This window comes from Oncorhynchus keta, unplaced genomic scaffold, assembly GCF_023373465.1.
Source record: "Oncorhynchus keta strain PuntledgeMale-10-30-2019 unplaced genomic scaffold, Oket_V2 Un_scaffold_21901_pilon_pilon, whole genome shotgun sequence".
Lineage (NCBI taxonomy): Eukaryota > Metazoa > Chordata > Actinopteri > Salmoniformes > Salmonidae > Oncorhynchus > Oncorhynchus keta.
This window is the reverse complement of record NW_026290866.1, coordinates 168,429-196,252: the sequence shown is the minus strand read 5'-3', so window position 1 is coordinate 196,252 and position 27,824 is coordinate 168,429. Positions and strand designations below refer to the sequence as shown.

The 27,824-nt window shown below is 45.3% G+C and overlaps 3 protein-coding genes across 53 annotated transcripts in view; 1 reads left to right on the top strand and 2 right to left on the bottom strand.

Annotated features, from left to right (window-relative positions):
- LOC118382152 (YY1-associated factor 2-like) overlaps positions 1-22,574 on the bottom strand; it is a 44,728-nt gene extending 22,154 nt beyond the window's left edge. For all 50 annotated transcript variants that reach the window (XM_052515169.1, XM_052515174.1, XM_052515168.1 and 47 more), the window contains exons 1-2: positions 22,412-22,574; positions 21,866-21,991 (exon numbers count right to left, since the gene is read on the bottom strand). In XM_052515169.1, the coding sequence (XP_052371129.1) occupies positions 21,866-21,991; positions 22,412-22,437 (152 nt within the window). In that variant the 5' untranslated portion in view covers positions 22,438-22,574. The remainder of the gene's footprint in view (positions 1-21,865; positions 21,992-22,411) is intronic.
- Positions 22,575-23,994: 1,420 nt separating this feature from the next.
- Positions 23,995-27,681, bottom strand: zcrb1 (zinc finger CCHC-type and RNA binding motif 1). Of its 2 annotated transcripts, none has more exons than XM_035769383.2 (8): positions 27,545-27,681; positions 26,258-26,371; positions 25,898-25,926; positions 25,527-25,638; positions 25,328-25,435; positions 25,101-25,210; positions 24,803-24,875; positions 23,995-24,671 (listed from the first exon to the last, which is right to left on the bottom strand). In XM_035769383.2, the coding sequence occupies exons 2-8, from the start codon at positions 26,339-26,341 to the stop codon at positions 24,519-24,521; spliced, it is 669 nt and encodes a 222-aa protein (XP_035625276.1). In that variant the 5' UTR covers positions 26,342-26,371; positions 27,545-27,681; the 3' UTR covers positions 23,995-24,518. The 2 variants fall into 2 exon arrangements, with proteins under 2 accessions (XP_035625276.1, XP_035625275.1); XM_035769382.2 differs by lacking the exon at positions 27,545-27,681 and adding an exon at positions 26,523-26,671.
- Positions 26,671-27,824, top strand: part of LOC118382645 (periphilin-1-like) — a 78,607-nt gene continuing 77,453 nt past the window's right edge. The window contains exons 1-2 of the mRNA XM_052515153.1: positions 26,671-26,816; positions 27,372-27,442. Of these exons, the coding sequence (XP_052371113.1) occupies position 27,442 (1 nt within the window). The 5' untranslated portion in view covers positions 26,671-26,816; positions 27,372-27,441. The remainder of the gene's footprint in view (positions 26,817-27,371; positions 27,443-27,824) is intronic.

Below are 27,824 nucleotides of genomic sequence, written 5' to 3'. Positions count from 1 at the left end.
CACACACACACGGGCGCAGACACACACAGGCGCACACTTAGGCACGCAAACACACACACAAATGACATACACACAGGCACACGTGCACAGACCCGTGTACACACAACATTCCAGTCACAGAGGCAATGGAGACAATTGGTCTGCCTCCACACTGTTAGCTGGCTCATTTGAAAACTGCTCTTTAAACCAGGATAATTGGTTTTGCATGAAGGGGAAGGATAATGTTCAACCTTTGGTAATACAACCACACACACACACACAGACATAGAAAGAGAAAGACAGAGCGACAGAGAGAGAGAGAGAGCTAGCTATTCTTGCATGGCTTTGTTTCTCTTGTTGTCCATGAAACCAAGATGTCACTCAGGGACAACACCAGGGTGGCAGCCATTTCCTGACTGTGAATCAATAACACTGACATCATGGTGCCAGGCTCTGTTCAAAAGCAGTGCACTATATAGGGAATAGGGTACCATTTGGGATGTGGACACACTTACTCATTGAAGGGTTTTTCTTTATTTTTACTATTTTCTACATTGTAGAACAATAGTGAAGACATCGAAACTATGAAATAACACATATGGAATCATGTAGCAACCCAAAATCTGTTAAACAAATCAAAATATATTTTATATTTGAGATTCTTCAAATAGCCACCCTTTGCCTTGATAACAGCTTTGCACACTCTTGGCATTCTCTCAACCAGCTTAATGAGGAATGATTTTCCAACAGTCTTGAAGGAGTTCCCACATATACCGAGCACTTGTTGGCTGCTTTTCCTTCACTCTGCGGTTGTACTCATCCCAAACCATCTCAATTGGGTAGAGGCTGGGTGATTGTGGAGAGCCAGGTCATCTGATGCAGCACTCCATAACTCTCCTTCTTGGTCAAATAGCCCTTACACAGCCTGGAGGTGTGTTGGGTCATTGTCCTGTTGAAAAACAAATGATAGTCCCACTGATGGGATGGCATATTGCTGCAGAATACTGTAGTAGCCATGCTGGTTTAGTGTGCCTTGAATTCTAAATAAATCAGACAGTGTCACCAGCAAAGAACCCCCACACCATCACACCTCCTCCTCCATGCTTCACGGTGGGAACCACACATGTGGAGATCATCCATTCACCTATTCTGCGTCTCATTGAGACACAGTGGTTGGAACCAAAAATCTTAAAATTTGGACTCATCAGACCAAAATGACAGATTTCCACCAGTCTAATGTCCTTCGGTCGTGTTTCTTGGCCCAAGCCAGTTTCTTCTTCTTATTGATGTCTTTTAGTGGTGGTTTCTTTGCAGCAATTTGACCATGAAGGACTGATTCATGCAGTCTCCTCTGAACAGTTGATGTTGAGATGTGTCTGTTACTTGAAAACTGTGAAGCATTTATTTGGGCTGCAATATCTGAGGCTGGTCACTCTAATGAACTTATCCTCTGCAGCAGAGGTACCTCTGGGTCTTCCTTTCCTGTGGTGGTCCTCATGAGAGCCAGTTTCATCATAGCGCTTGATCGTGTTTGCGACTGAACTTGAAGAAACTTTGAAAGTCCTTGAACTGTTCCGGATTGACTGACCTTCATGTCTTAAAATAACGATGGACTCTCGTTTCTCTTTGCTTATTTGGCTGTTCTTGCCATTTTACCAAATAGGCCTATCTTCTATATACCACCCCTACCTTGTCATAACAAAACTAATTGTCTCAAACGCATTAAGAAGGAAAAAATGACAACAAATGTAATTTTAACAAAGGCACACCTGTTAATTGAAATGCATTTCAGGTGACTACCTCATGAAGCTGGTTGAGAGAATGCCAATAGTGTGTAGAGCTGTCATCAAGACAAAGGGTGACTACCTCATGAAGCTGGTTGAGAGAATGCCAATAGTGTGTAGAGCTGTCATCAAGGCAAAGGGTGACTACCTCATGAAGCTGGTCATCAAGACAAAGGGTGACTACCTCATGAAGCTGGTTGAGAGAATGCCAAGAGTGTGCAGAGCGGTCATCAAGACAAAGGGTGACTACCTCATGAAGCTGGTTTAGAGAATGCCAATAGTGTGCAGAGCGGTCATCAAGACAAAGGGTGACTACATCATGAAGCTGGTTTAGAGAATGCCAATAGTGTGTAGAGCTGTCATCAAGACAAAGGGTGACTACCTCATGAAGCTGGTTGAGAGAATGCCAATAGTGTGTAGAGCTGTCATCAAGACAAAGGGTGACTACCTCATGAAGCTGGTTTAGAGAATGCCAATAGTGTGCAGAGCTGTCATCAAGACAAAGGGTGACTACCTCATGAAGCTGGTTGAGAGAATGCCAATAGTGTGCAGAGCTGTCATCAAGACAAAGGGTGACTACCTCATGAAGCTGGTTGAGAGAATGCCAATAGTGTGCAGAGCTGTCATCAAGGTCATCAAGACAATAGTGTGTAGAGCTGTGACAAAGGGTACCTCATGAAGCTGGTTTAGAGAATGCCAATAGTGTGTAGAGCTGTCATCAAGACAAAGGGTGACTACCTCATGAAGCTGGTTTAGAGAATGCCAAGAGTGTGTAGAGCGGTCATCAAGACAAAGGGTGACTACCTCATGAAGCTGGTTTAGAGAATGCCAATAGTGTGCAGAGCGGTCATCAAGACAAAGGGTGACTACCTCATGAAGCTGGTTTAGAGAATGCCAATAGTGTGTAGAGCGGTCATCAAGACAAAGGGTGACTACCTCATGAAGCTGGTTGAGAGAATGCCAATAGTGTGTAGAGCTGTCATCAAGACAAAGGGTGACTACCTCATGAAGCTGGTTTAGAGAATGCCAATAGTGTGCAGAGCGGTCATCAAGACAAAGGGTGACTACCTCATGAAGCTGGTTTAGAGAATGCCAATAGTGTGCAGAGCGGTCATCAAGACAAAGGGTGACTACCTCATGAAGCTGGTTGAGAGAATGCCAATAGTGTGCAGAGCTGTCATCAAGACAAAGGGTGACTACCTCATGAAGCTGGTTTAGAGAATGCCAAGAGTGTGCAGAGCTGTCATCAAGACAAAGGGTGACTACCTCATGAAGCTGGTTGAGAGAATGCCAATAGTGTGCAGAGCTGTCATCAAGACAAAGGGTGACTACCTCATGAAGCTGGTTTAGAGAATGCCAATAGTGTGTAGAGCTGTCATCAAGACAAAGGGTGACTACCTCATGAAGCTGGTTTAGAGAATGCCAATAGTGTGCAGAGCGGTCATCAAGACAAAGGGTGACTACCTCATGAAGCTGGTTGAGAATGAATAGTGTGTAGAGCTGTCATCAAGACAAAGGGTGACTACCTCATGAAGCTGGTTTAGAGAATGCAATAGTGTGTAGAGCGGTCAAAGACAAAGGGTGACTACCTCATGAAGCTGGTTGAGAGAATGCCAATAGTGTGTAGAGCGGTCATCAAGACAAAGGGTGACTACCTCATGAAGCTGGTTTAGAGAATGCCAATAGTGTGTAGAGCGGTCATCAAGACAAAGGGTGACTACCTCATGAAGCTGGTTGAGAGAATGCCAATAGTGTGTAGAGCTGTCATCAAGACAAAGGGTGACTACCTCATGAAGCTGGTTTAGAGAATGCCAATAGTGTGCAGAGCTGTCATCAAGACAAAGGGTGACTACCTCATGAAGCTGGTTTAGAGAATGCCAATAGTGTGCAGAGCGGTCATCAAGACAAAGGGTGACTACCTCATGAAGCTGGTTGAGAGAATGCCAAGAGTGTGTAGAGCGGTCATCAAGACAAAGGGTGACTACCTCATGAAGCTGGTTGAGAGAATGCCAATAGTGTGCAGAGCGGTCATCAAGACAAAGGGTGACTACCTCATGAAGCTGGTTGAGAGAATGCCAAGAGTGTGCAGAGCTGTCATCAAGACAAAGGGTGACTACCTCATGAAGCTGGTTGAGAGAATGCCAAGAGTGTGCAGAGCTGTCATCAAGACAAAGGGTGACTACCTCATGAAGCTGGTTGAGAGAATGCCAATAGTGTGCAGAGCGGTCATCAAGACAAAGGGTGACTACCTCATGAAGCTGGTTTAGAGAATGCCAAGAGTGTGCAGAGCGGTCATCAAGACAAAGGGTGACTACCTCATGAAGCTGGTTGAGAGAATGCCAATAGTGTGCAGAGCGGTCATCAAGACAAAGGGTGACTACCTCATGAAGCTGGTTGAGAGAATGCCAATAGTGTGTAGAGCGGTCATCAAGACAAAGGGTGACTACCTCATGAAGCTGGTTGAGAGAATGCCAATAGTGTGTAGAGCGGTCATCAAGACAAAGGGTGACTACCTCATGAAGCTGGTTGAGAGAATGCCAATAGTGTGCAGAGCGGTCATCAAGACAAAGGGTGACTACCTCATGAAGCTGGTTGAGAGAATGCCAATAGTGTGCAGAGCTGTCATCAAGACAAAGGGTGACTACCTCATGAAGCTGGTTGAGAGAAGGCCAAGAGTGTGCAGAGCGGTCATCAAGGCAAAGGGTGACTACCTCATGAAGCTGGTTGAGAGAAGGCCAAGAGTGTGCAGAGCGGTCATCAAGGCAAAGGGTGACTACCTCATGAAGCTGGTTGAGAGAAGGCCAAGAGTGTGCAGAGCGGTCATCAAGGCAAAGGGTGACTACCTCATGAAGCTGGTTGAGAGAATGCCAAGAGTGTGCAGAGCGGTCATCAAGACAAAGGGTGACTACCTCATGAAGCTGGTTGAGAGAATGCCAAGAGTGTGCAGAGCTGTCATCAAGACAAAGGGTGACTACCTCATGAAGCTGGTTTAGAGAATGCCAATAGTGTGTAGAGCGGTCATCAAGACAAAGGGTGACTACCTCATGAAGCTGGTTTAGAGAATGCCAATAGTGTGCAGAGCTGTCATCAAGACAAAGGGTGACTACCTCATGAAGCTGGTTTAGAGAATGCCAATAGTGTGTAGAGCTGTCATCAAGACAAAGGGTGACTACCTCATGAAGCTGGTTTAGAGAATGCCAATAGTGTGTAGAGCTGTCATCAAGACAAAGGGTGACTACCTCATGAAGCTGGTTTAGAGAATGCCAATAGTGTGCAGAGCTGTCATCAAGACAAAGGGTGACTACCTCATGAAGCTGGTTTAGAGAATGCCAATAGTGTGTAGAGCTGTCATCAAGACAAAGGGTGACTACCTCATGAAGCTGGTTTAGAGAATGCCAATAGTGTGTAGAGCGGTCATCAAGACAAAGGGTGACTACCTCATGAAGCTGGTTTAGAGAATGCCAATAGTGTGTAGAGCGGTCATCAAGACAAAGGGTGACTACCTCATGAAGCTGGTTTAGAGAATGCCAATAGTGTGTAGAGCGGTCATCAAGACAAAGGGTGACTACCTCATGAAGCTGGTTTAGAGAATGCCAATAGTGTGTAGAGCGGTCATCAAGACAAAGGGTGACTACCTCATGAAGCTGGTTTAGAGAATGCCAAGTGTGCAGAGCTGTCATCAAGACAAAGAGTGACTACCTCATGAAGCTGGTTGAGAGAATGCCAATAGTGTGCAGAGCTGTCATCAAGACAAAGGGTGACTACCTCATGAAGCTGGTTGAGAGAAGGCCAAGAGTGTGCAGAGCTGTCATCAAGACAAAGGGTGACTACCTCATGAAGCTGGTTGAGAGAATGCCAATAGTGTGCAGAGCTGTCATCAAGACAAAGGGTGACTACCTCATGAAGCTGGTTGAGAGAATGCCAAGAGTGTGCAGAGCGGTCATCAAGACAAAGGGTGACTACCTCATGAAGCTGGTTTAGAGAATGCCAATAGTGTGCAGAGCGGTCATCAAGACAAAGGGTGACTACCTCATGAAGCTGGTTGAGAGAATTTGAGAGCTGTCATCAAGACAAAGGGTGACTACCTCATGAAGCTGGTTGAGAGAATGCCAATAGTGTGCAGAGCTGTCATCAAGACAAAGGGTGACTACCTCATGAAAATGCCAGTGTGCAGAGCAAAGACAAAGGGTGACTACCTCATGAAGCTGGTTTAGAGAATGCCAATAGTGTGTAGAGCTCAAGACAAAGAGTGACTACCTCATGAAGCTGGTTTAGAGAATGCCAATAGTGTGCAGAGCGGTCATCAAGACAAAAGGTACTTTGAAGAATCTAAATTATATTTTGATTGTTTAACACTTTCTTGGTTGCTACATGATTCCATATGTGTTATTTCATAGATTTGATGTCTTCACTATTATTCTACAATGTAGAAAATAGTCAAAATAAAGAAAAACCCTTCAATATTTAAGTGTATCCAAACATTTGACTGGTACTGTACATTCACAGTCAGCTAGGCTTTGGCAGATGTCCCCTGGACAACCTTACCCACCATGACATAAGATTAGGGATGCACAATATATCGGTGAGCATATCGGAATCAGACGATATTTGCTAAAAATGGCAACATTGGCATCGGCCCTGATGTCTAGTTTAACGCTGATGTGAAAAATTGATGTCAAAGCTGACGTGCATACCTATGTAGGTGGATGACGTGCATACTTATGTAGGTGGATGACGTGCATACCTATGTAGGTGGATGACGTGCATACCTATGTAGGTGGATGACGTGCATACCTATGTAGGTGGATGACGTGCATACCTATGTAGGTGGATGACGTGCATACCTATGTAGGTGGATGACGTGCATACCTATGTAGGTGGATGACGTGCATACCTATGTAGGTGGATGACGTGCATACCTATGTAGGTGGATGATGTGCATACCTATGTAGGTGGATGACGTGCATACCTATATAACGTAGGTAGATGACGTGCATACTTATATAACGTAGGTAGATGACGTGCATACCTATATAACGTAGGTAGATGACGTGCATACCTATATAACGTAGGTAGATGACGTGCATACCTATATAACGTAGGTAGATGACGTGCATACCTATATAACGTAGGTAGATGACGTGCATACCTATATAACGTAGGTAGATGACGTGCATACCTATGTAGGTGGATGACGTGCATACCTATATAACGTAGGTAGATGACGTGCATACCTATATAACGTAGGTAGATGACGTGCATACCTATATAACGTAGGTAGATGACGTACATACCTATATTTTTTTTTATTTTTTTTATTTCACCTTTATTTAACCAGGTAGGCTAGTTGAGAACAAGTTCTCATTTGCAACTGCGACCTGGCCAAGATAAAGCATAGCAGTGTGAACAGACAACACAGAGTTACACACACATGGAGTAAACAATTAGCAAGTCAATAACACAGTAGAAAAAAATGGGCAGTCTATATACAATGTGTGCAAAAGGCATGAGGAGGTAGGCGAATAATACAATTTTGCAGATTAACACTGGAGTGATAAATGATCAGATGGGCAAAAGAGCAGAAAAATAAATAAATAAAAACAGTATAAAAACAGTATGGGAATGAGGTAGGTGAAAAAGGGTGAGCTATTTACCTATAGACTATGTACAGCTGCAGCGATCGGTTAGCTGCTCGGATAGCTGATGTTTGAAGTTGGTGAGGGAGATAAAAGTCTCCAACTTCAGCGATTTTTGCAATTCGTTCCAGTCACAGGCAGCAGAGTACTGGAACGAAAGGCGGCCAAATGAGGTGTTGGCTTTAGGGATGATCAGTGAGATACACCTGCTGGAGCGCGTGCTACGGATGGGTGTTGCCATCGTGACCAGTGAACTGAGATAAGGCGGAGCTTTACCTAGCATGGACTTGTAGATGACCTGGAGCCAGTGGGTCTGGCGACGAATATGTAGTGAGGGCCAGCCGACTAGAGCATACAAGTCGCAGTGGTGGGTGGTATAAGGTGCTTTAGTGACAAAACGGATGGCACTGTGATAGACTGCATCCAGTTTGCTGAGTAGAGTGTTGGAAGCCATTTTGTAGATGACGTCGCCGAAGTCGAGGATCGGTAGGATAGTCAGTTTTACTAGGGTAAGCTTGGCAGCGTGAGTGAAGGAGGCTTTGTTGCGGAATAGAAAGCCGACTCTGGATTTGATTTTTGATTGGAGATGTTTGATGTGAGTCTGGAAGGAGAGTTTGCAGTCTAGCCAGACACCTAGGTACTTATAGATGTCCACATATTCAAGGTTGGAACCATCCAGGGTGGTGATGCTAGTCGGGCATGCGGGTGCAGGCAGCGATCGGTTGAAAAGCATGCATTTGGTTTTACTCGCGTTTAAGAGCAGTTGGAGGCCACGGAAGGAGTGCTGTATGGCATTGAAGCTCGTTTGGAGGTTTGATAGCACAGTGTCCAATGACGGGCCGAAAGTATATAGAATGGTGTCGTCTGCGTAGAGGTGGATCAGGGAATCGCCCGCAGCAAGAGCAACATCATTGATATATACAGAGAAAAGAGTCGGCCCGAGAATTGAACCCTGTGGCACCCCCATAGAGACTGCCAGAGGACCGGACAGCATGCCCTCTGATTTGACACACTGAACTCTGTCTGCAAAGTAATTGGTGAACCAGGCAAGGCAGTCATCCGAAAAACCGAGGCTGTTGAGTCTGCCGATAAGAATTTGGTGATTGACAGAGTCGAAAGCCTTGGCGAGGTCGATGAAGACGGCTGCACAGTACTGTCTTTTATCGATGGCGGTTATGATATCATTTAGTACCTTGAGTGTGGCTGAGGTGCACCCGTGACCGGCTCGGAAACCAGATTGCACAGCGGAGAAGGTACGGTGGGATTCGAGATGGTCAGTGACCTGTTTGTTGACTTGGCTTTCGAAGACCTTAGATAGGCAGGGCAGGATGGATATAGGTCTATAGCAGTTTGGGTCCAGGGTGTCTCCCCCTTTGAAGAGGGGGATGACTGCGGCAGCTTTCAATCCTTGGGGATCTCAGACGATATGAAAGAGAGGTTGAACAGGCTGGTAATAGGGGTTGCGACAATGGCGGCAGATAGTTTCAGAAATAGCGGGTCCAGATTGTCAAGCCCAGCTGATTTGTACGGGTCCAGGTTTTGCAGCTCTTTCAGAACATCTGCTATCTGGATTTGGGTAAAGGAGAACCTGGAGAGGCTTGGGTGAGGAACTACGGGGGGGGCGGAGCTGTTGGCCGAGATTGGAGTAGCCAGGCGGAAGGCATGGCCAGCCGTTGAGAAGTGCTTATTGAAGTTTTCGATAATCATGGATTTATCGGTGGAGACTGTGTTTCCTAGCCTCAGTGCAGTGGGCAGCTGGGAGGAGGTGCTCTTGTTCTCCATGGACTTCACAGTGTCCACCCATAACAAGTCCCATATAACGTCCTATATAACGTCGGTAGATGACGTGCATACCTATATAACGTAGGTAGATGACGTGCATACCTTTTTTTTCCACCTTTATTTAACCAGGTAGGCAAGTTGAGAACAAGTTCTCATTTACAATTGCGACCTGGCCAAGATAAAGCAAAGCAGGTCGACAGATACAACGACACAGAGTTACACATGTAGTAAAACAAACATACAGTCAATAATACAGTATAAACCAGTCTATATACAATGTGAGCAAATTAGGTGAGAAGGGAGGTAAAGGCAAAAAAGGCCATGGTGGCAAAGTAAATAGAATATAGCAAGTAAAACACTGGAATGGTAGTTTTGCAATGGAAGAATGTGCAAAGTAGAAATAAAAATAATGGGTTGCAAAGGAGCAAAATAAATAAATACATTAAATACAGTTGGGAAAGAGGTAGCTGTTTGGGCTAAATTATAGGTGGGCTATGTACAGGTGCAGTAATCTGTAAGATGCTCTGACAGTTGGTGCTTAAAGCTAGTGAGGGAGATAAGTGTTTCCAGTTTCAGAGATTTTTGTAGTTTGTTCCAGTCATTGGCAGCAGAAAACTGGAAGGAGAGGCGGCCAAAGAAAGAATTGGTTTTGGGGGTGACTAGAGAGATATACCTGCTGGAGTGTGTGCTACAGGTGGGAGATGCTATGGTGACCAGCGAGCTGAGATAAGGGGGGACTTTACCTAGCAGGGTCTTGTAGATGACATGGAGCCAGTGGGTTTGGCGACGAGTATGAAGCGAGGGCCAGCCAACGAGAGCGTACAGGTCGCAATGGTGGGTAGTATATGGGGCTTTGGTGACAAAACGGATTGCACTATTGGAGGCTATTTTGTAAATGACATCGCCAAAGTCGAGGATTGGTAGGATGGTCAGTTTTACAAGGGTATGTTTGGCAGCATGAGTAAAGGATGCTTTGTTGCGAAATAGGAAGCCAATTCTAGATTTAACTTTGGATTGGAGATGTTTGATATGGGTCTGGAAGGAGAGATTACAGTCTAACCAGACACCTAAGTATTTGTAGTTGTCCACGTATTCTAAGTCAGAGCCGTCCAGAGTAGTGATGTTGGACAGGTAGCGATCGGTTGAAGAGCATGCATTTAGTTTTACTTGTATTTAAGAGCAATTGGAGGCCACGGAAGGAGAGTTGTATGGCATTGTTGTTAACACAGTGTCCAAAGAAGGGCCGGAAGTATACAGAATGGTGTCGTCTGCGTAGAGGTGGATCAGGGACACACAAGCAGCAAGAGCGACCTCATTGATGTATACAGAGAAGAGAGTCGGTCCAAGAATTGAACCCTGTGGCACCCCCATAGAGACTGCCAGAGGTCCGGACAGCAGACCCTCCGATTTGACTCACTGAACTCTATCAGAGAAGTAGTTGGTGAACCAGGCGAGGCAATCATTTGAGAAACCAAGGCTGTCGAGTCTGCCGATGAGAATGTGGTGGTTGACAGAGTCGAAAGCCTTGGCCAGATCAATGAATACGGCTACACAGTAATGTTTCTTATTGATGGCGGTGAAGATATCGTTTAGGACCTTGAGCGTGGCTGAGGTGCACCCATGACCAGCTCTGAAACCAGATTGCATAGCAGAGAAGGTATGGTGAGATTCGAAATGGTCGGTAATCTGTTTGTTGACTTGGCTTTCGAAGACCTTAGAAAGGCATGGTAGGATAGATATAGGTCTGTAGCAGTTTGGGTCAAAAGTGTCCCCCCCTTTGAAGAGGGGGATGACCGCAGCGGCTTTCCAATCTTTGGGAATCTCAGACGACACGAAAGAGAGGTTGAACAGGCCAGTAATAGGGGTGGCAACAATTTCGGCAGATAATTTTAGAAAGAATACCTATATAACGTAGGTAGATGACGTACATACCTATATAACGTAGGTAGATGACGTGCATACCTATATAACGTAGGTAGATGACGTACATACCTATATAACGTAGGTAGATGACGTGCATACCTATATAACGTAGGTAGATGACGTACATACCTATATAACGTAGGGAGATGACGTGCATACCTATATAACGTAGGGAGATGACGTGCATACCTATATAACGTAGGTAGATGACGTGCATACCTATATAACGTAGGGAGATGACGTACATACCTATATAACGTAGGGAGATGACGTACATACCTATATAACGTAGGTAGATGACGTGCATACCTATATAACGTAGGGAGATTGCTTAATGACGGCACGATAAATACAGAGCTACACAGAACAAACGCAGAACAATACTAAGTCCACACTTCCAACAACTAAACAAGTTCAAGTCCAGCAGTCATTTGAAAGAGTGAAAAAAATAATTCAGCGAGACAACTCAAAGGTGAAATCCATGAATGTCAAGATAATGGAATTCATTGTCCTTGATAATCAACCGTTCTCTGTCGTAGATGATGTTGGCTTTCGCCGACTGGTCGAGCATCTTGAGCCCTGGTACACGCTATCAAGTAGACGCTATTTTTCAGATGTTGCCCTACCGGAGTTACACAGTATTGTTGAAAGGTACATCTATGAGCTAGTTGCTATGGGCGTCACTGCTATTAGCTTCACGACTGACATTTGCACCAGCGATGTCAGCCCCATGAGCATGCTGACTGTGACAGCACAGTGGATCAACGAGGATTTCGTACTGAGCAAAGCCGTATTGCTCAAGAATGTGCTAGTTTTCATACCGCTGCTGCCATTTTAATGGCATTTGAGAAGATGTTTGAAACATGGAAACATGAACACACTCCTGGCTCCATTCGAACAACTGACTGGAGAAATAAGCTCATCAACTGCGTCTGCAGCAGACGTGATACGCTCTGTCATGGCAGTGACGCGCCTGCTCAACCAAACTGCAGACACAGACCGGGGGGTTAAACTTACAAAAGTACTCAAAGCTGTGAACAAGTGATTCTGTGGCATTCTCTCTGAGCCTCTTCCCTGTGTCGCCACCATGCTGATGCTAGGTACAAGGACCGCTACTTTGATGCAGAACAGAAAAACAGGGTTTACGGAAAATGTTACAGACACAGCTGGACAAGATGGAAACGGACACAGTGACAGTGCGCACTGAGGAAGAGAGGTCACGGACAGACAGAGCTGAAACTTCACTGCTTGACATGTATGATGAAATCCTGGTTGAGACTGAACAAGTGAACAACAAAACAGCACAGCAAGTAAGTGAAGTGGTTTGATTATGTTTTACTAGTAATGGGGAAATACATAAATGCCCCAAAAAAACTTTTTGGTCAGTGTGTGTGTGACCTTTATTTAACTAGGCAAGTCAGTTAAGAATGTTTTTATTTATAATGATGGCCAAACCCGGACGACGCTGGGTCCTATGGGACTCCCAATCACGGCCGGATGTGAAACTGCCTGGATTCGAACCAGGGACTGTAGTGACACCTCTTGCACTGAGATGCAGTGCCTTAGACCACTGTGTCCATGTGTGTGTGTGTTAACTATTTAACTGTACTAGAATGCTTAAAAATGCTTAAATCTGCATACATTTTCAATGTTGGTTATCAGTATCATTTTTGGGGGCAAGGAAAATATTGGATATTGGTATCGGCCTAACATGTAATATCCGTGCATCCCTACACAAGATGGATGACGTCCCCTGGACCTGAAGATCCTCTACCACCATGACACAAGATGGATGACGTCCCCTGGACCTGAAGAACCTCTACCACCATGACATAAGATGGATGATGTCCCCTGGACCACTAGATCCTCTACCACCATGACATAAGATGGATGATGTCCCCTGGACCACTAGATCCTCTACCACCATGACATAAGATGGATGATGTCCCCTGGACTAGATCCTCTACCACCATGACATAAGATGGATGATGTCCCCTGGACCACTAGATCCTTACCCACCATGACATAAGATGGATGATGTCCCCTGGACTAGATCCTCTACCACCATGACATAAGGTGGATGATGTCCCCTGGACTAGATCCTCTACCACCATGACATAAGATGGATGATGTCCCCTGGACTAGATCCTCTACCACCATGACATAAGATGGATGATGTCCCCTGGACCACTAGATCCTCTACCACCATGACATAAGATGGATGATGTCCCCTGGACTAGATCCTCTACCACCATGACATAAGATGGATGATGTCCCCTGGACCACTAGATCCTCTACCACCATGACATAAGATGGGTGATGTCCCCTGGACTAGATCCTCTACCACCATGACATAAGATGGATGATGTCCCCTGGACCTGAAGATCCTCTACCACCATGACATAAGATGGATGATGTCCCCTGGACCACTAGATCCTCTACCACCATGACATAAGATGGATGATGTCCCCTGGACCACTAGATCCTCTACCACCATGACATAAGATGGATGATGTCCCCTGGACCTGAAGATCCTCTACCACCATGACATAAGGTGGATGATGTCCCCTGGACTAGATCCTCTACCACCATGACATAAGATGGATGATGTCCCCTGGACTAGATCCTCTACCACCATGACATAAGATGGATGATGTCCCCTGGACTAGATCCTCTACCACCATGACATAAGATGGATGATGTCCCCTGGACCACTAGATCCTCTACCACCATGACATAAGATGGATGATGTCCCCTGGACCACTAGATCCTCTACCACCATGACATAAGATGGATGATGTCCCCTGGACCTGAAGATCCTCTACCACCATGACATAAGATGGATGATGTCCCCTGGACCACTAGATCCTCTACCACCATGACATAAGATGGATGATGTCCCCTGGACCACTAGATCCTCTACCACCATGACATAAGATGGATGATGTCCCCTGGACCACTAGATCCTCTACCACCATGACATAAGATGGATGATGTCCCCTGGACCTGAAGATCCTCTACCACCATGACATAAGATGGATGATGTCCCCTGGACCACTAGATCCTCTACCACCATGACATAAGATGGATGATGTCCCCTGGACCACTAGATCCTCTACCACCATGACATAAGATGGATGATGTCCCCTGGACCTGAAGATCCTCTACCACCATGACATAAGATGGATGATGTCCCCTGGACCTGAAGATCCTCTACCACCATGACATAAGATGGATGATGTCCCCTGGACCTGAAGATCCTTACCCACCATTACATAAGATGGATGATGTCCCCTGGACCACTAGATCCTCTACCACCATGACATAAGATGGGTGATGTCCCCTGGACCTGAAGATCCTTACCCACCATGACATAAGATGGATGATGTCCCCTGGACCTGAAGATCCTCTACCACCATGACATAAGATGGATGATGTCCCCTGGACCTGAAGATCCTCTACCACCATGACATAAGATGGATGATGTCCCCTGGACCACTAGATCCTCTACCACCATGACATAAGATGGATGATGTCCCCTGGACTAGATCCTCTACCACCATGACATAAGATGGATGATGTCCCCTGGACCACTAGATCCTCTACCACCATGACATAAGATGGATGATGTCCCCTGGACCTGAAGATCCTCTACCACCATGACATAAGATGGATGATGTCCCCTGGACCTAGATCCTCTACCACCATGACATAAGATGGATGATGTCCCCTGGACCACTAGATCCTCTACCACCATGACATAAGATGGATGATGTCCCCTGGACTAGATCCTCTACCACCATGACATAAGATGGATGATGTCCCCTGGACCACTAGATCCTCTACCACCATGACATAAGATGGATGATGTCCCCTGGACCTAGATCCTCTACCACCATGACATAAGATGGATGATGTCCCCTGGACTAGATCCTCTACCACCATGACATAAGATGGATGATGTCCCCTGGACCACTAGATCCTCTACCACCATGACATAAGATGGATGATGTCCCCTGGACCTAAGATCCTCTACCACCATGACATAAGATGGATGATGTCCCCTGGACCACTAGATCCTCTACCACCATGACATAAGATGGATGATGTCCCCTGGACCACTAGATCCTCTACCACCATGACATAAGATGGATGATGTCCCCTGGACCACTAGATCCTCTACCACCATGACATAAGATGGATGATGTCCCCTGGACCACTAGATCCTCTACCACCATGACATAAGATGGATGATGTCCCCTGGACCACTAGATCCTCTACCACCATGACATAAGATGGATGATGTCCCCTGGACTAGATCCTCTACCACCATGACATAAGATGGATGATGTCCCCTGGACCACTAGATCCTCTACCACCATGACATAAGATGGATGATGTCCCCTGGACCACTAGATCCTCTACCACCATGACATAAGATGGATGATGTCCCCTGGACCTGAAGATCCTCTACCACCATGACATAAGATGGATGATGTCCCCTGGACCTGAAGATCCTCTACCACCATGACATAAGATGGATGATGTCCCCTGGACCACTAGATCCTCTACCACCATGACATAAGATGGATGATGTCCCCTGGACCACTAGATCCTCTACCACCATGACATAAGATGGATGATGTCCCCTGGACCTGAAGATCCTCTACCACCATTACATAAGATGGATGATGTCCCCTGGACCACTAGATCCTCTACCACCATGACATAAGATGGATGATGTCCCCTGGACCACTAGATCCTCTACCACCATGACATAAGATGGATGATGTCCCCTGGACCTGAAGATCCTCTACCACCATGACATAAGATGGATGATGTCCCCTGGACCTGAAGATCCTCTACCACCATGACATAAGATGGATGATGTCCCCTGGACCTGAAGATCCTTACCCACCATGACATAAGATGGGTGATGTCCCCTGGACCTGAAGATCCTTACCCACCATGACATAAGATGGGTGATGTCCCCTGGACCTGAAGATCCTTACCCACCATGACATAAGATGGATGATGTCCCCTGGACCTGAAGATCCTCTACCACCATGACATAAGATGGATGATGTCCCCTGGACCTGAAGATCCTCTACCACCATGACATAAGATGGATGATGTCCCCTGGACCACTAGATCCTCTACCACCATGACATAAGATGGATGATGTCCCCTGGACCACTAGATCCTCTACCACCATGACATAAGATGGATGATGTCCCCTGGACCACTAGATCCTCTACCACCATGACATAAGATGGATGATGTCCCCTGGACCTGAAGATCCTCTACCACCATGACATAAGATGGATGATGTCCCCTGGACCACTAGATCCTCTACCACCATGACATAAGATGGATGATGTCCCCTGGACCACTAGATCCTCTACCACCATGACATAAGATGGATGATGTCCCCTGGACTAGATCCTCTACCACCATGACATAAGATGGATGATGTCCCCTGGACCACTAGATCCTCTACCACCATGACATAAGATGGATGATGTCCCCTGGACCTGAAGAACCTCTACCACCATGACATAAGATGGATGATGTCCCCTGGACTAGATCCTCTACCACCATGACATAAGATGGATGATGTCCCCTGGACCACTAGATCCTCTACCACCATGACATAAGATGGATGATGTCCCCTGGACCTGAAGATCCTCTACCACCATGACATAAGATGGATGATGTCCCCTGGACTAGATCCTCTACCACCATGACATAAGATGGATGATGTCCCCTGGACCACTAGATCCTCTACCACCATGACATAAGATGGATGATGTCCCCTGGACCACTAGATCCTCTACCACCATGACATAAGATGGATGATGTCCCCTGGACCTGAAGATCCTCTACCACCATGACATAAGATGGATGATGTCCCCTGGACCTGAAGATCCTTACCCACCATGACATAAGATGGGTGATGTCCCCTGGACCTGAAGATCCTCTACCACCATTACATAAGATGGATGATGTCCCCTGGACCACTAGATCCTCTACCACCATGACATAAGATGGATGATGTCCCCTGGACCTGAAGATCCTCTACCACCATTACATAAGATGGATGATGTCCCCTGGACCTGAAGATCCTTACCCACCATTACATAAGATGGATGATGTCCCCTGGACCTGTAGATCCTCTACCACCATTACATAAGATGGATGATGTCCCCTGGACCTGAAGATCCTCTACCACCATGACATAAGATGGATGATGTCCCCTGGACTAGATCCTCTACCACCATGAGATAAGATGGATGATGTCCCCTGGACCACTAGATCCTCTACCACCATGACATAAGATGGATGATGTCCCCTGGACCTGAAGATCCTCTACCACCATGACATAAGATGGATGATGTCCCCTGGACCACTAGATCCTCTACCACCATGACATAAGATGGATGATGTCCCCTGGACCACTAGATCCTCTACCACCATGACATAAGATGGATGATGTCCCCTGGACCTGAAGATCCTCTACCACCATGACATAAGATGGATGATGTCCCCTGGACCACTAGATCCTCTACCACCATGACATAAGATGGATGATGTCCCCTGGACCACTAGATCCTCTACCACCATGACATAAGATGGATGATGTCCCCTGGACCACTAGATCCTCTACCACCATGACATAAGATGGATGATGTCCCCTGGACCACTAGATCCTCTACCACCATGACATAAGATGGATGATGTCCCCTGGACCACTAGATCCTCTACCACCATGACATAAGATGGATGATGTCCCCTGGACCACTAGATCCTCTACCACCATGACATAAGATGGATGATGTCCCCTGGACCTGAAGATCCTCTACCACCATGACATAAGATGGATGATGTCCCCTGGACCACTAGATCCTCTACCACCATGACATAAGATGGATGATGTCCCCTGGACCACTAGATCCTCTACCACCATGACATAAGATGGATGACAAGAGCCGTGATGATTAAACACCAACCTGCCTCCTGCCCTCCATTCCCCCTTACCTTTTCCCCTGAGTTCATCAACACCACCAACCTGCCTCCTGCCCTCCATTCCCCCTTACCTTTTCCCCTGAGTTCATCAACACCACCAACCTGCCTCCTGCCCTCCATTCCCCCTTACCTTTTCCCCTGAGTTCATCAACACCACCAACCTGCCTCCTGCCCTCCATTCCCCCTTACCTTTTCCCCTGAGTTCATCAACACCACCAACCTGCCTCCTGCCCTCCATTCCCCTTACCTTTTCCCCTGAGTTCATCAACACCACCAACCTGCCTCCTGCCCTCCATTCCCCTTACCTTTTCCCCTGAGTTCATCAACACCACCAACCTGCCTCCTGCCCTCCATTCCCCCTTACCTTTTCCCCTGAGTTCATCAACACCACCAACCTGCCTCCTGCCCTCCATTCCCCCTTACCTTTTCCCCTGAGTTCATCAACACCACCAACCTGCCTCCTGCCCTCCATTCCCCCTTACCTTTTCCCCTGAGTTCATCAACACCACCAACCTGCCTCCTGCCCTCCATTCCCCCTTACCTTTTCCCCTGAGTTCATCAACACCACCAGCCTGCCTCCTGCCCTCCATTCCCCCTTACCTTTTCCCCTGAGTTCATCAACACCACCAACCTGCCTCCTGCCCTCCATTCCCCCTTACCTTTTCCCCTGAGTTCATCAACACCACCAACCTGCCTCCTGCCCTCCATTCCCCCTTACCTTTTCCCCTGAGTTCATCAACACCACCAACCTGCCTCCTGCCCTCCATTCCCCCTTACCTTTTCCCCTGAGTTCATCAACACCACCAGCCTGCCTCCTGCCCTCCATTCCCCCTTACCTTTTCCCCTGAGTTCATCAACACCACCAACCTGCCTCCTGCCCTCCATTCCCCCTTACCTTTTCCCCTGAGTTCATCAACACCACCAGCCTGCCTCCTGCCCTCCATTCCCCCTTACCTTTTCCCCTGAGTTCATCAACACCACCAACCTGCCTCCTGCCCTCCATTCCCCCTTACCTTTTCCCCTGAGTTCATCAACACCACCAACCTGCCCCCTGCCCTCCATTCCCCCTTACCTTTTCCCCTGAGTTCATCAACACCACCAACCTGCCTCCTGCCCTCCATTCCCCCTTACCTTTTCCCCTGAGTTCATCAACACCACCAACCTGCCTCCTGCCCTCCATTCCCCCTTACCTTTTCCCCTGAGTTCATCAACACCACCAGCCTTATCAAAGCGTGTCTTTTTTTTTTTTTTTTTACCTTTATTTAACAATGCAAGTCAGTTAAGAATACATTCTTATTTTCAATGACAGCCTAGGAACAGTGGGTTAACTGCCTTGTTCAGGGGCAGAAGAACAGACTTTTACCATGTCAGCTCGGGGATTCGCTCTTGCAACCTTTCAGGTTCCTTGTCCAACACTCTAACCACTAAGCTACCTGCCACCCCAGTGTGTGAGTGTCTGCAGTGTGTTTGTGTGTTGTCTGCAGTTTGTGTGTGTCTGCAGTGTGTGTGTGCGCAGTGTGTGTGTGTGCTGCTCTAGAAGACTAATGTTCTCTCTCTCGCTCCACTCAGATGAGGTGTTAAGGTCATTTTAACCCCAGACAGGATGTGAGCATATCAACTAGCTTCTGTTCATGACCATCTACGTCTCTTATCTAAGACTTTGGCAATGTCATTTACAAAATAGCCCCCAACACCCTACTCAACAAATTAGATGCAGTCGATCACAGTGCCATCCGTTATGTCACCAAAGCCCCATATATTACCCACCACTGCGACCTATACGCTCTCGTTGGCTGGCCCTCGCTTCATACCCGTTGCTAAACCCACTGGCTCCAGGTCATCTACAACTCTCTGCTAGGTAAAGTCCCACCTTATCTCTGCTCGCTGGTCACCATAGCTGCACCCACCCGTAGCACGTGTTCCAGTGTAACAGTATAACTTTAAACCGTCCCCTCGCCCATACCCGGGCGCGAACCAGGGACCCTCTGCACACATCAACAACAGTCACCCTCGAAGCATTGTTACCCATCGCTCCACAAAAGCTGCGGCCCTTGCAGAGCAAGGGGAACCACTACTTCAAGGTCTCAGAGCAGGTGACGTCACCGATTGAAACGCTATTTAGCGCGCACCGCTAACTAAGCTAGCCGTTTCACATCCGTTACACCAGTAGGTATATCTCACTTGTCACCCCCAAAGCCAATTCCTCCTTTGGCCGCCTCTCCTTCCAGTTCTCTGCTGCCAATGACTGGAACGAACTACAAAAATCTCTGAAAATGTAGTGCACTACATGGAATAGGGTGCCATTTGGGATGCCCCCACATTACACTCTCATGGGTTTCATCATTATAACATGACAGACACAAAACCTGAGATATTCCATCCTTGTTATTCCAATCCCCATGGCTGTGAGCATACTTTTTTACATTTTTTATTTCACCTTTATTTAACCAGGTAGGCCAGTTGAGAACAAGTTCTCATTTACAACTGCGACCGTGCCAAGATAAAGCAAAGCAGTTCGACACATACAACACAGAGTTACACATGGAGTAAAACAAACATACAGTCAATAAAACAGTAGAAAAATAAATATATATACAATGTGAGCAAATGAGTTGAGATAAGGGAGGCAAAGGCAAAAAAAGGCCATGGTGGCGAAGTAAATACAATATAGCAAGTAAAACACTGGAATGGTAGATTTGACAGTAGATGAGTGTGCAAAGTAGAAATACTGGGGTGCAAAAGAGAAAAATAAATAAATACAGTAGGGGAAGAGGTAGTTGTTTGGGCTATTTATAGATGGGCTATGTACAGGTGCAGTGATCTGTGAGCTGCTCTGACAGCTGGTGCTTAAAGCTAGTGAAGGAGATAAGTGAGATAAAGTAGTGCACTACATAGGGAATAGGGTGCCATTTTGGACACCACCATGCTATCTATGCCTTTCTAGTCTGGAAGGAAAGTTGCAGTTCAAGTTTTCAAAGGAAGCTATGAATCAGAGTGAAACTAGAACTACCTGTAACCTTTTTTCAATTAACACATCGGACCTGGCTCCACATCCTTCTTCAAACAACGATGACACGTGATTACAGAGCATTTTTCATGATTAGTTTCAAGGCAAGGGTAGCCTAGTTTCAGGGGAAGGACCTACTGTGACATGATTTGTATTTATGTCATCTTTATTTATTCAGGTAGTCTCATTGAGATAGCATCTCTTTCAAGAGAGACCTGGTAACTACTCTATAATGATTGCATAATAGCTGGTCATGTCACTTCACCTCTCTATTGTAGATAAAGACGTACACTTATTATTGCTGAATGTCCTGAGAATTGGCCTACATAGAGTTAGTATCAACTAGGCCAAATTAATTTAAAACATGTTTTTGCATTGTGCTTGACCATGCGTACAAATAGAGGTTGTTTTTCTAACTACAATAGATTATAGTGATTACCATGTTTTTTAAGGATACTCCCTGTGTTCTTAGATGCACTCCATTTCCTAATCAGCATCCATGCTGTTCCATGGAACACAATACAAATGATGTTACTAGACAATCGCACACTGCACACTGTGCAGCATAAAATACATCCAGATTTCTCATGTTTACATGCATCATTTAATAAACTAAAATTAATGGACACAACCTGATACAACAATACTTACAAATACGCGTGTAGACTATCCATTTGCACGAACATAATAGCATTTATCATCGAGCAAAATGAATCGTATCCACGTACCGTGTTGACGTCCCTTTCCTTACATCGCACATCATGCACTTGAAAGCCTCCGCGGTGTTCTTGTATGTGCAAACGCTACAGTCCCAATTTCCCTCTTCCGCCGAAGGCTTTGGTTGACGCTTCGGCCTTCAAACAAAACAAAAAGGACATAAAGCACATCAGTTTCACATCCCCAGTTCAGGGTGCTGCGTGTGCATCATGTGTAGGCTATATGCTCGCGTTGTCAAACATCTGGGAAGATGATCCATTCAGTGTTCCGAAATTGTTCTGTTTTACGAGCTCGCGCTATGATTTGACACTGCAATAAAACAGACAGTCCGCCATGGTTGCTACACCGCGGCTACCACCCACACACACACACACACACACACACACACACACATACACACACACACATACACACACACACACACACACAGAGAGAGAGAGACACACACACACACACACACACACACACACACACACAGAGGATTGTTTCAATTATGTGTCATGGTGTCCACTTCCAAGCATCAATGTCATTAGCGCAAAGAATGAGTCAGACATTACCTGGTTGGACTCTTCTTGTCTCCCATGCCGCCAAAAGTTTGTTTGCGGATGTTGAAATAAGGACAGTCCCTACGTATTCTTTAAGAAAGCAATACGCGAGGAGGTATCGCACGGCTCCCAGCTGTCGTGGAAACTCCAGTTGGAGGATGGTCACATGACGCGGTTTGTCCAATCACATTTGAAGCCATTTCCTGAGGATATAGCGCAGACAGGAACAGACATTCCTGATTCGAATTAATACATTTGTAATAACACTCGTCTTTGTAACACATACGCTAATGTAACAGTAATTATGCATGATTAGGGTCTAATGAGGTGTCATTTGACATTTTATCATAAACTTCTTGAGATTGTTCAATGTCGTCGACGGGTGTATTTCCAATCATTATTGCGGCGGTGGAGAAAATGAGATTCCATCCTTTTGATTTATGATGATCTGCCATTTAACGCAATAGACAGACATAGTGCAAATGACATTAACATTATTGCATAGTTGAATGTTAAGCCCTATTCATGTTTCCTACTGTGATGGAGAGGCTACAGATTATATACATAGTTAATAACTGGGGTTAGAAAAATGAATGACAGAACTGAAAAGTGAATTATGTATTTCACCTTGTATTTAGTTGTCAAACATTTCTAAACCATAAATCTTTATAACGTAACTTCAGTGGCTCTCCTCCCATCCCATCTCATTGCTTTAAAAGGGAGCTCTTGAAGATGACCTGCCTAACAGACAGACGTGGCCTTGCAGGTATAAATCAGAATGTGCCAGGGCTGAGAGTTGCAGCCTGTACCGCCTGGCTTCCTGTCAGGACACTCCATCACATGGAGCTCTTGCTCTCTGATAAGGAACACGTGGTATTTGAGAGGTGCACACTGCACTCATCAGGACAACATCCACCTTACTGTACTGTCAACAGCTATTGGAGGGGAAGAGTAGCCCCCACAGAATGGAAGATTAATATTGAAATACAGGAAGGAATGTTACCTTGCTAGAGAACATGGAATATGGTGAGAAGCCCGGTGGACACATTAGGGCAACACTACAGTACACACACCTTACTACACCTTGCCTCTGGTTAGCAGCTGGTGGATGGGGAGCTGTGATTAATACTGAAATACAGGAAGGAATGTTGCCTTGCTAGAGAACATGGAATATGGTGAGAAGCCCGGTGGACACATTAGGGCAACACTACAGTACACACACCTTACTACACCTTGCCTCTGGTTAGCAGCTGGTGGATGGGGAGCTGTGATCAATACTGAAATACAGGAAGGAATGTTGCCTTGCTAGAGAACATGGAATATGGTGAGAAGCCCGGTGGACACATTAGGGCAACACTACAGTACACACACCTTACTACACCTTGCCTCTGGTTAGCAGCTGGTGGATGGGGAGCTGTGATCAATACTGAAATACAGGAAGGAATGTTGCCTTGCTAGAGAACATGGAATATGGTGAGAAGCCCGGTGGACACATTAGGGCAACACTACAGTACACACACCTTACTACACCTTGCCTCTGGTTAGCAGCTGGTGGATGGGGAGCTGTGATCAATACTGAAATACAGGAAGGAATGTTCATGACTTGAATGTTCTTTATTCCTATTTATCAGGAAAAGTGTGGTTGATTATTGTGAAAGACCACATGCCATCTGGTGTTCTACTCTTTCACTGATGTTCCAATACCTTTTTCCAGTAAAAGGCATCTTGAAACCGAATAGTTCCATTTCCCCTGATATTGACATACATAGGAAGGGTGAAAAAAGACAGTAAAACAACTATGGTGTATTTACACAGCTGTTGAATAGAAAAGCGCAGAAACACAGTTAATCTCCAATCACATTGTCCCAATGCCTGCAAAAACAGTGGCGGGCGGAGTCCTCATTATAAAAAGGACACTAAAGATCAGAACAAATACTGATACAGAAACAGTTGTGGACTTCAACTAAACAATGGTACACTGTAACCCTTTTCATCAAACACATCTTTTCTCTTTTCTTTTCTCTGATGATGCCCTTGCAGATCTTGACAAACAGAATGTCCCCCGTTCATTTTCAAATATTTGCTACTCAAGAGTCTGAATTATATCTGTGAAATCCCCTCAGTCGCTCAGTTCTTCCTCGTCACTGAAGTAGACACTCTTTTTGATCCTGGGTTTCTTGGAGTCGTCTGATGTGGAAGCCTCCTGACCGGCCTCCTCAGCCACAAAGGCCGTCTGCTGTCGCCTATGCTGCTCCTCCTCAAGTCGTGCTTGCTGTGGAACACATGATCCCATGTGTGATTTTAAAAGAGGGGTCAGATAAGGACAAATACCAAGTAAATAGAGGGTTTCAAGTAATACAATAGCCTACTAACTTCCCCCTTGATGTACATTTGTGCACTTACCTGGAATGCTATGGCTTGACTTAAGCTGTCAAGAGCAGGGTCCTCTCCCTCTTCCTCACTTTCCTCCTCTTCTCTGTAAACGACAGAGGAAAAAGTAGAAAAGTCATAGAAACAAAACACACAGAGGACTTCACAAACAATGACAAATATGACACCACAATCAAACAAAGAATCTCTGAACTAGGGTCCATCTGAAATAGAACAGTTACTGTTAATATCAAGGACACACTGCTGTTGACCACGATCATAGCCATTTGCAAACACGGGAGAGGCATCAATGTCCTGATAAGATACTTACACTTCATCAGGCTCTTCAACCTTTTTCTTCTTCTTCTTTTCTTTCTTCTTCGGGGGTTCTCGTTCACCAAGCAAGTTTTTTGGGCAAGCATAGCTTAAGTGCCCTGTATCCTATGACGTGAAAAGGACAGAAATATTGTATAAATAGCACTAACATCCGGCTACACATTCCGGATGGATGAAGGGGGAAATGGAGATGGCTTATCTAGGTAGAGAGTATCAACTTACCCCACATTCATAACATTTGGACTTGTCTGTGTAGTTTCGCCTCCTGATAAATTCAGTTGCTCGTCCGTTGTCGATTGCAATGCTCGCTTTCACTGTTCTTCCAAACAACTGCGGGGCGAAAAAGATGGGGACTTTAACACAAAAACACCATATCAGATATGTAACTTTTTTTATGAAAACAGGGAGGAAAAATGCCCACCTGTTTATTGTTGAGTGATCTAAAGCAGCTCTGTGCAGACTCTTTGTCCAGGAAGAGCACAAAAGCCACACCTTTACTTTTGCGTGTTTCTTTATCTTTGACTATTGTCACCCTGAAAGCATGAGACCATCATTATCTTCTCTGATCACCACAATACCAACATAGCTGTAGATTTTGCTATAGATTTTTAGTTATTCACTGTGTATTTATTAATCGTGTCACTATTTTCAAAAAATCTTTATCTTTAACTCTGCATTATTGGAAACAGACCCGTAACTGGGAAGTTCACTGTTAGTTTACGAAGCATGTGACCATTTTTTGGTTTGTATTTGAGCTTTGTATAGCTCATTATTTTGATACCAGTAACTTACTTCACAACTTTTCCATATTTGGTAAAAAGCTGAAATGAAAAGATCCAAGACATTATTTGAGGTCATTTTTCCAAATGGCATAAACAGCAGGATCATGAACTTGTGAAATAGTGGTAGGGAGGGGTTAAGTAGTTCTATTCCATTACTCTATATATGAAGATATTACAGCAGGTAGCCTTGTGGTTAGAGTGTTGGACCCGTAACCGAAAGGTTGCAAGCTCGAATCCCCGAGCTGAAAAGGTACAAATCTGTCGTTCTGCCCCCTAGCTTTAGTTAACCCACTGTTCCTAGGCTGTCATTGAAAATAAGAATTTGTTCTTAACAGGCTAGTTAAATAAAGGTACAAAAAAATGGTTTTACCTTGTGTAGATCACTGTTGGTTAGAGAGAAGGGCAGGTTGGACACATAGACTGTGCTTCTACTGGGAGCCAAACCACCACTCATCTTGACTTCACCATCAGAGTGAGACAGTCACTGAAAACAGATTCATGGTGATGAATATTCAGATTGAAGCTAGTTAGTTATCTATTTCATTGAGCGATATGCAAGCTAGCCGTGATGCAAGATCAAATCCGATGTATATTACCTGGAAATACACATTCAAGGAATCGAATAAGTCACTTACCTAAAGAGACAACATTGGTGACTTATAGTTATTGAGTAGTGTGGGCAAAAACATTGGTAAATATGTTGCTTTTCTATTAGTTATTCAATCTCAGTAAGATGTGTTTGCTATCTAGCTGCCAAAAACAAACGAGAACAGTTCGTCGTCACAGGAATATGACGTTTCACGTGACAGACTTTTTGTCAATCCAATCCAAGTTCAGTGTGTACATGCGCCAACCGGAAGAAGGTGAAAAGTAGGCTATGATGAGCTTGTTTTCATATCTTTTGTGAAGACGACTTTATTTTCTCCAACGTGCGTATTGTTTAGAGCTTGTCTAAATGTTTGTGTTAGTAAATATGTATTTGTTCTAAATGCTGATTTCGTTTTGAGCAAATTAACTCAGCATGGACTGTGGACTAGCTTGAGCATGTAGCTAGCTAACGTAAGCAAACGTAGCTAGCAGTTAAATCTACACAACCTGCGAAATATATATTAGAACGCTATGTGCTAAATACGGTAGCTAATTAGCAAGCCAGTGGAAATAGGTGTCTTCATATCACTAATCTCAGTGGTTGAAGGTTTGCTTGAAAGAAGAGGAGGAAGGGTAGTAGTAGTTAGCTAGGAGTTAGTGCGGTTTTCTAACGCTGAACCAAAGATTATGGCTGAGCCTCAGAGGAACGCGCGCTAACATCCTGCCAGTACTTCTGGATCAGAGCTAGCTATTAGCTACAGTAGTTTCCTTACTATCACACATACTGATTTGACATATCTCTATGCTTGGGATTTCCTAACCTACATTGTTAATAGCTAATGTGCACACCATGCAGTATTGTCAAACTAATACGTAACATCTTCTCTTTTCCCCAGTTAGTATTGACTGTTTCTATTGGCATTACCAACTCCTAATACTACCACATAGACTTGTCCAGACAAAACAAGTAAGTAGAAAATATCTTGCTTTCCTCCCAAAAAAGGTTTCCAGTTCTGCATACTAAACAATTCCACCAGGTCCACATGTAGGCATATTCATGAACACCTACCACAACTTTGATTGTCATTAACTGTGTAAAACTCCGGGTGGGTATAGTTTGTGGAACGTTCCAACAAGGTTGCCAACAAACAACGCATACGAAGTTGTATATTGGCAGAATAAGATACCGGGTAGGGGGCGGGCTATTTCATTACGTTTTTCACTCACCACGTTTGTTCTGAAAAAATGTCTGTCCTCACTCTGTTAGCCTATGGACAAACATTAAGAATAAGCTACGTGGTGAGTTGATGCTTTTTCGGCAGCTAGTTAGCCAGGTGAATTGATCGTGA

What these genes read in the sequence shown, in the direction of transcription:
- zcrb1 (XM_035769383.2), bottom strand. Translation starts at nt 26,341, where the DNA reads ATGAGTGGTGGTTTGGCTCCCAGTAGAAGCACAGTCTATGTGTCCAAC. An exon ending in CCAAATGTTATGAATGTGGG is followed by an intron (nt 25,211 to 25,327) that starts GTAAGTTGATAC and finishes TTCACGTCATAG; the next exon opens with GATACAGGGCACTTAAGCTA. An exon ending in GTCAAGCCATAGCATTCCAG is followed by an intron (nt 24,672 to 24,802) that starts GTAAGTGCACAA and finishes TGTGTTCCACAG; the next exon opens with CAAGCACGACTTGAGGAGGA.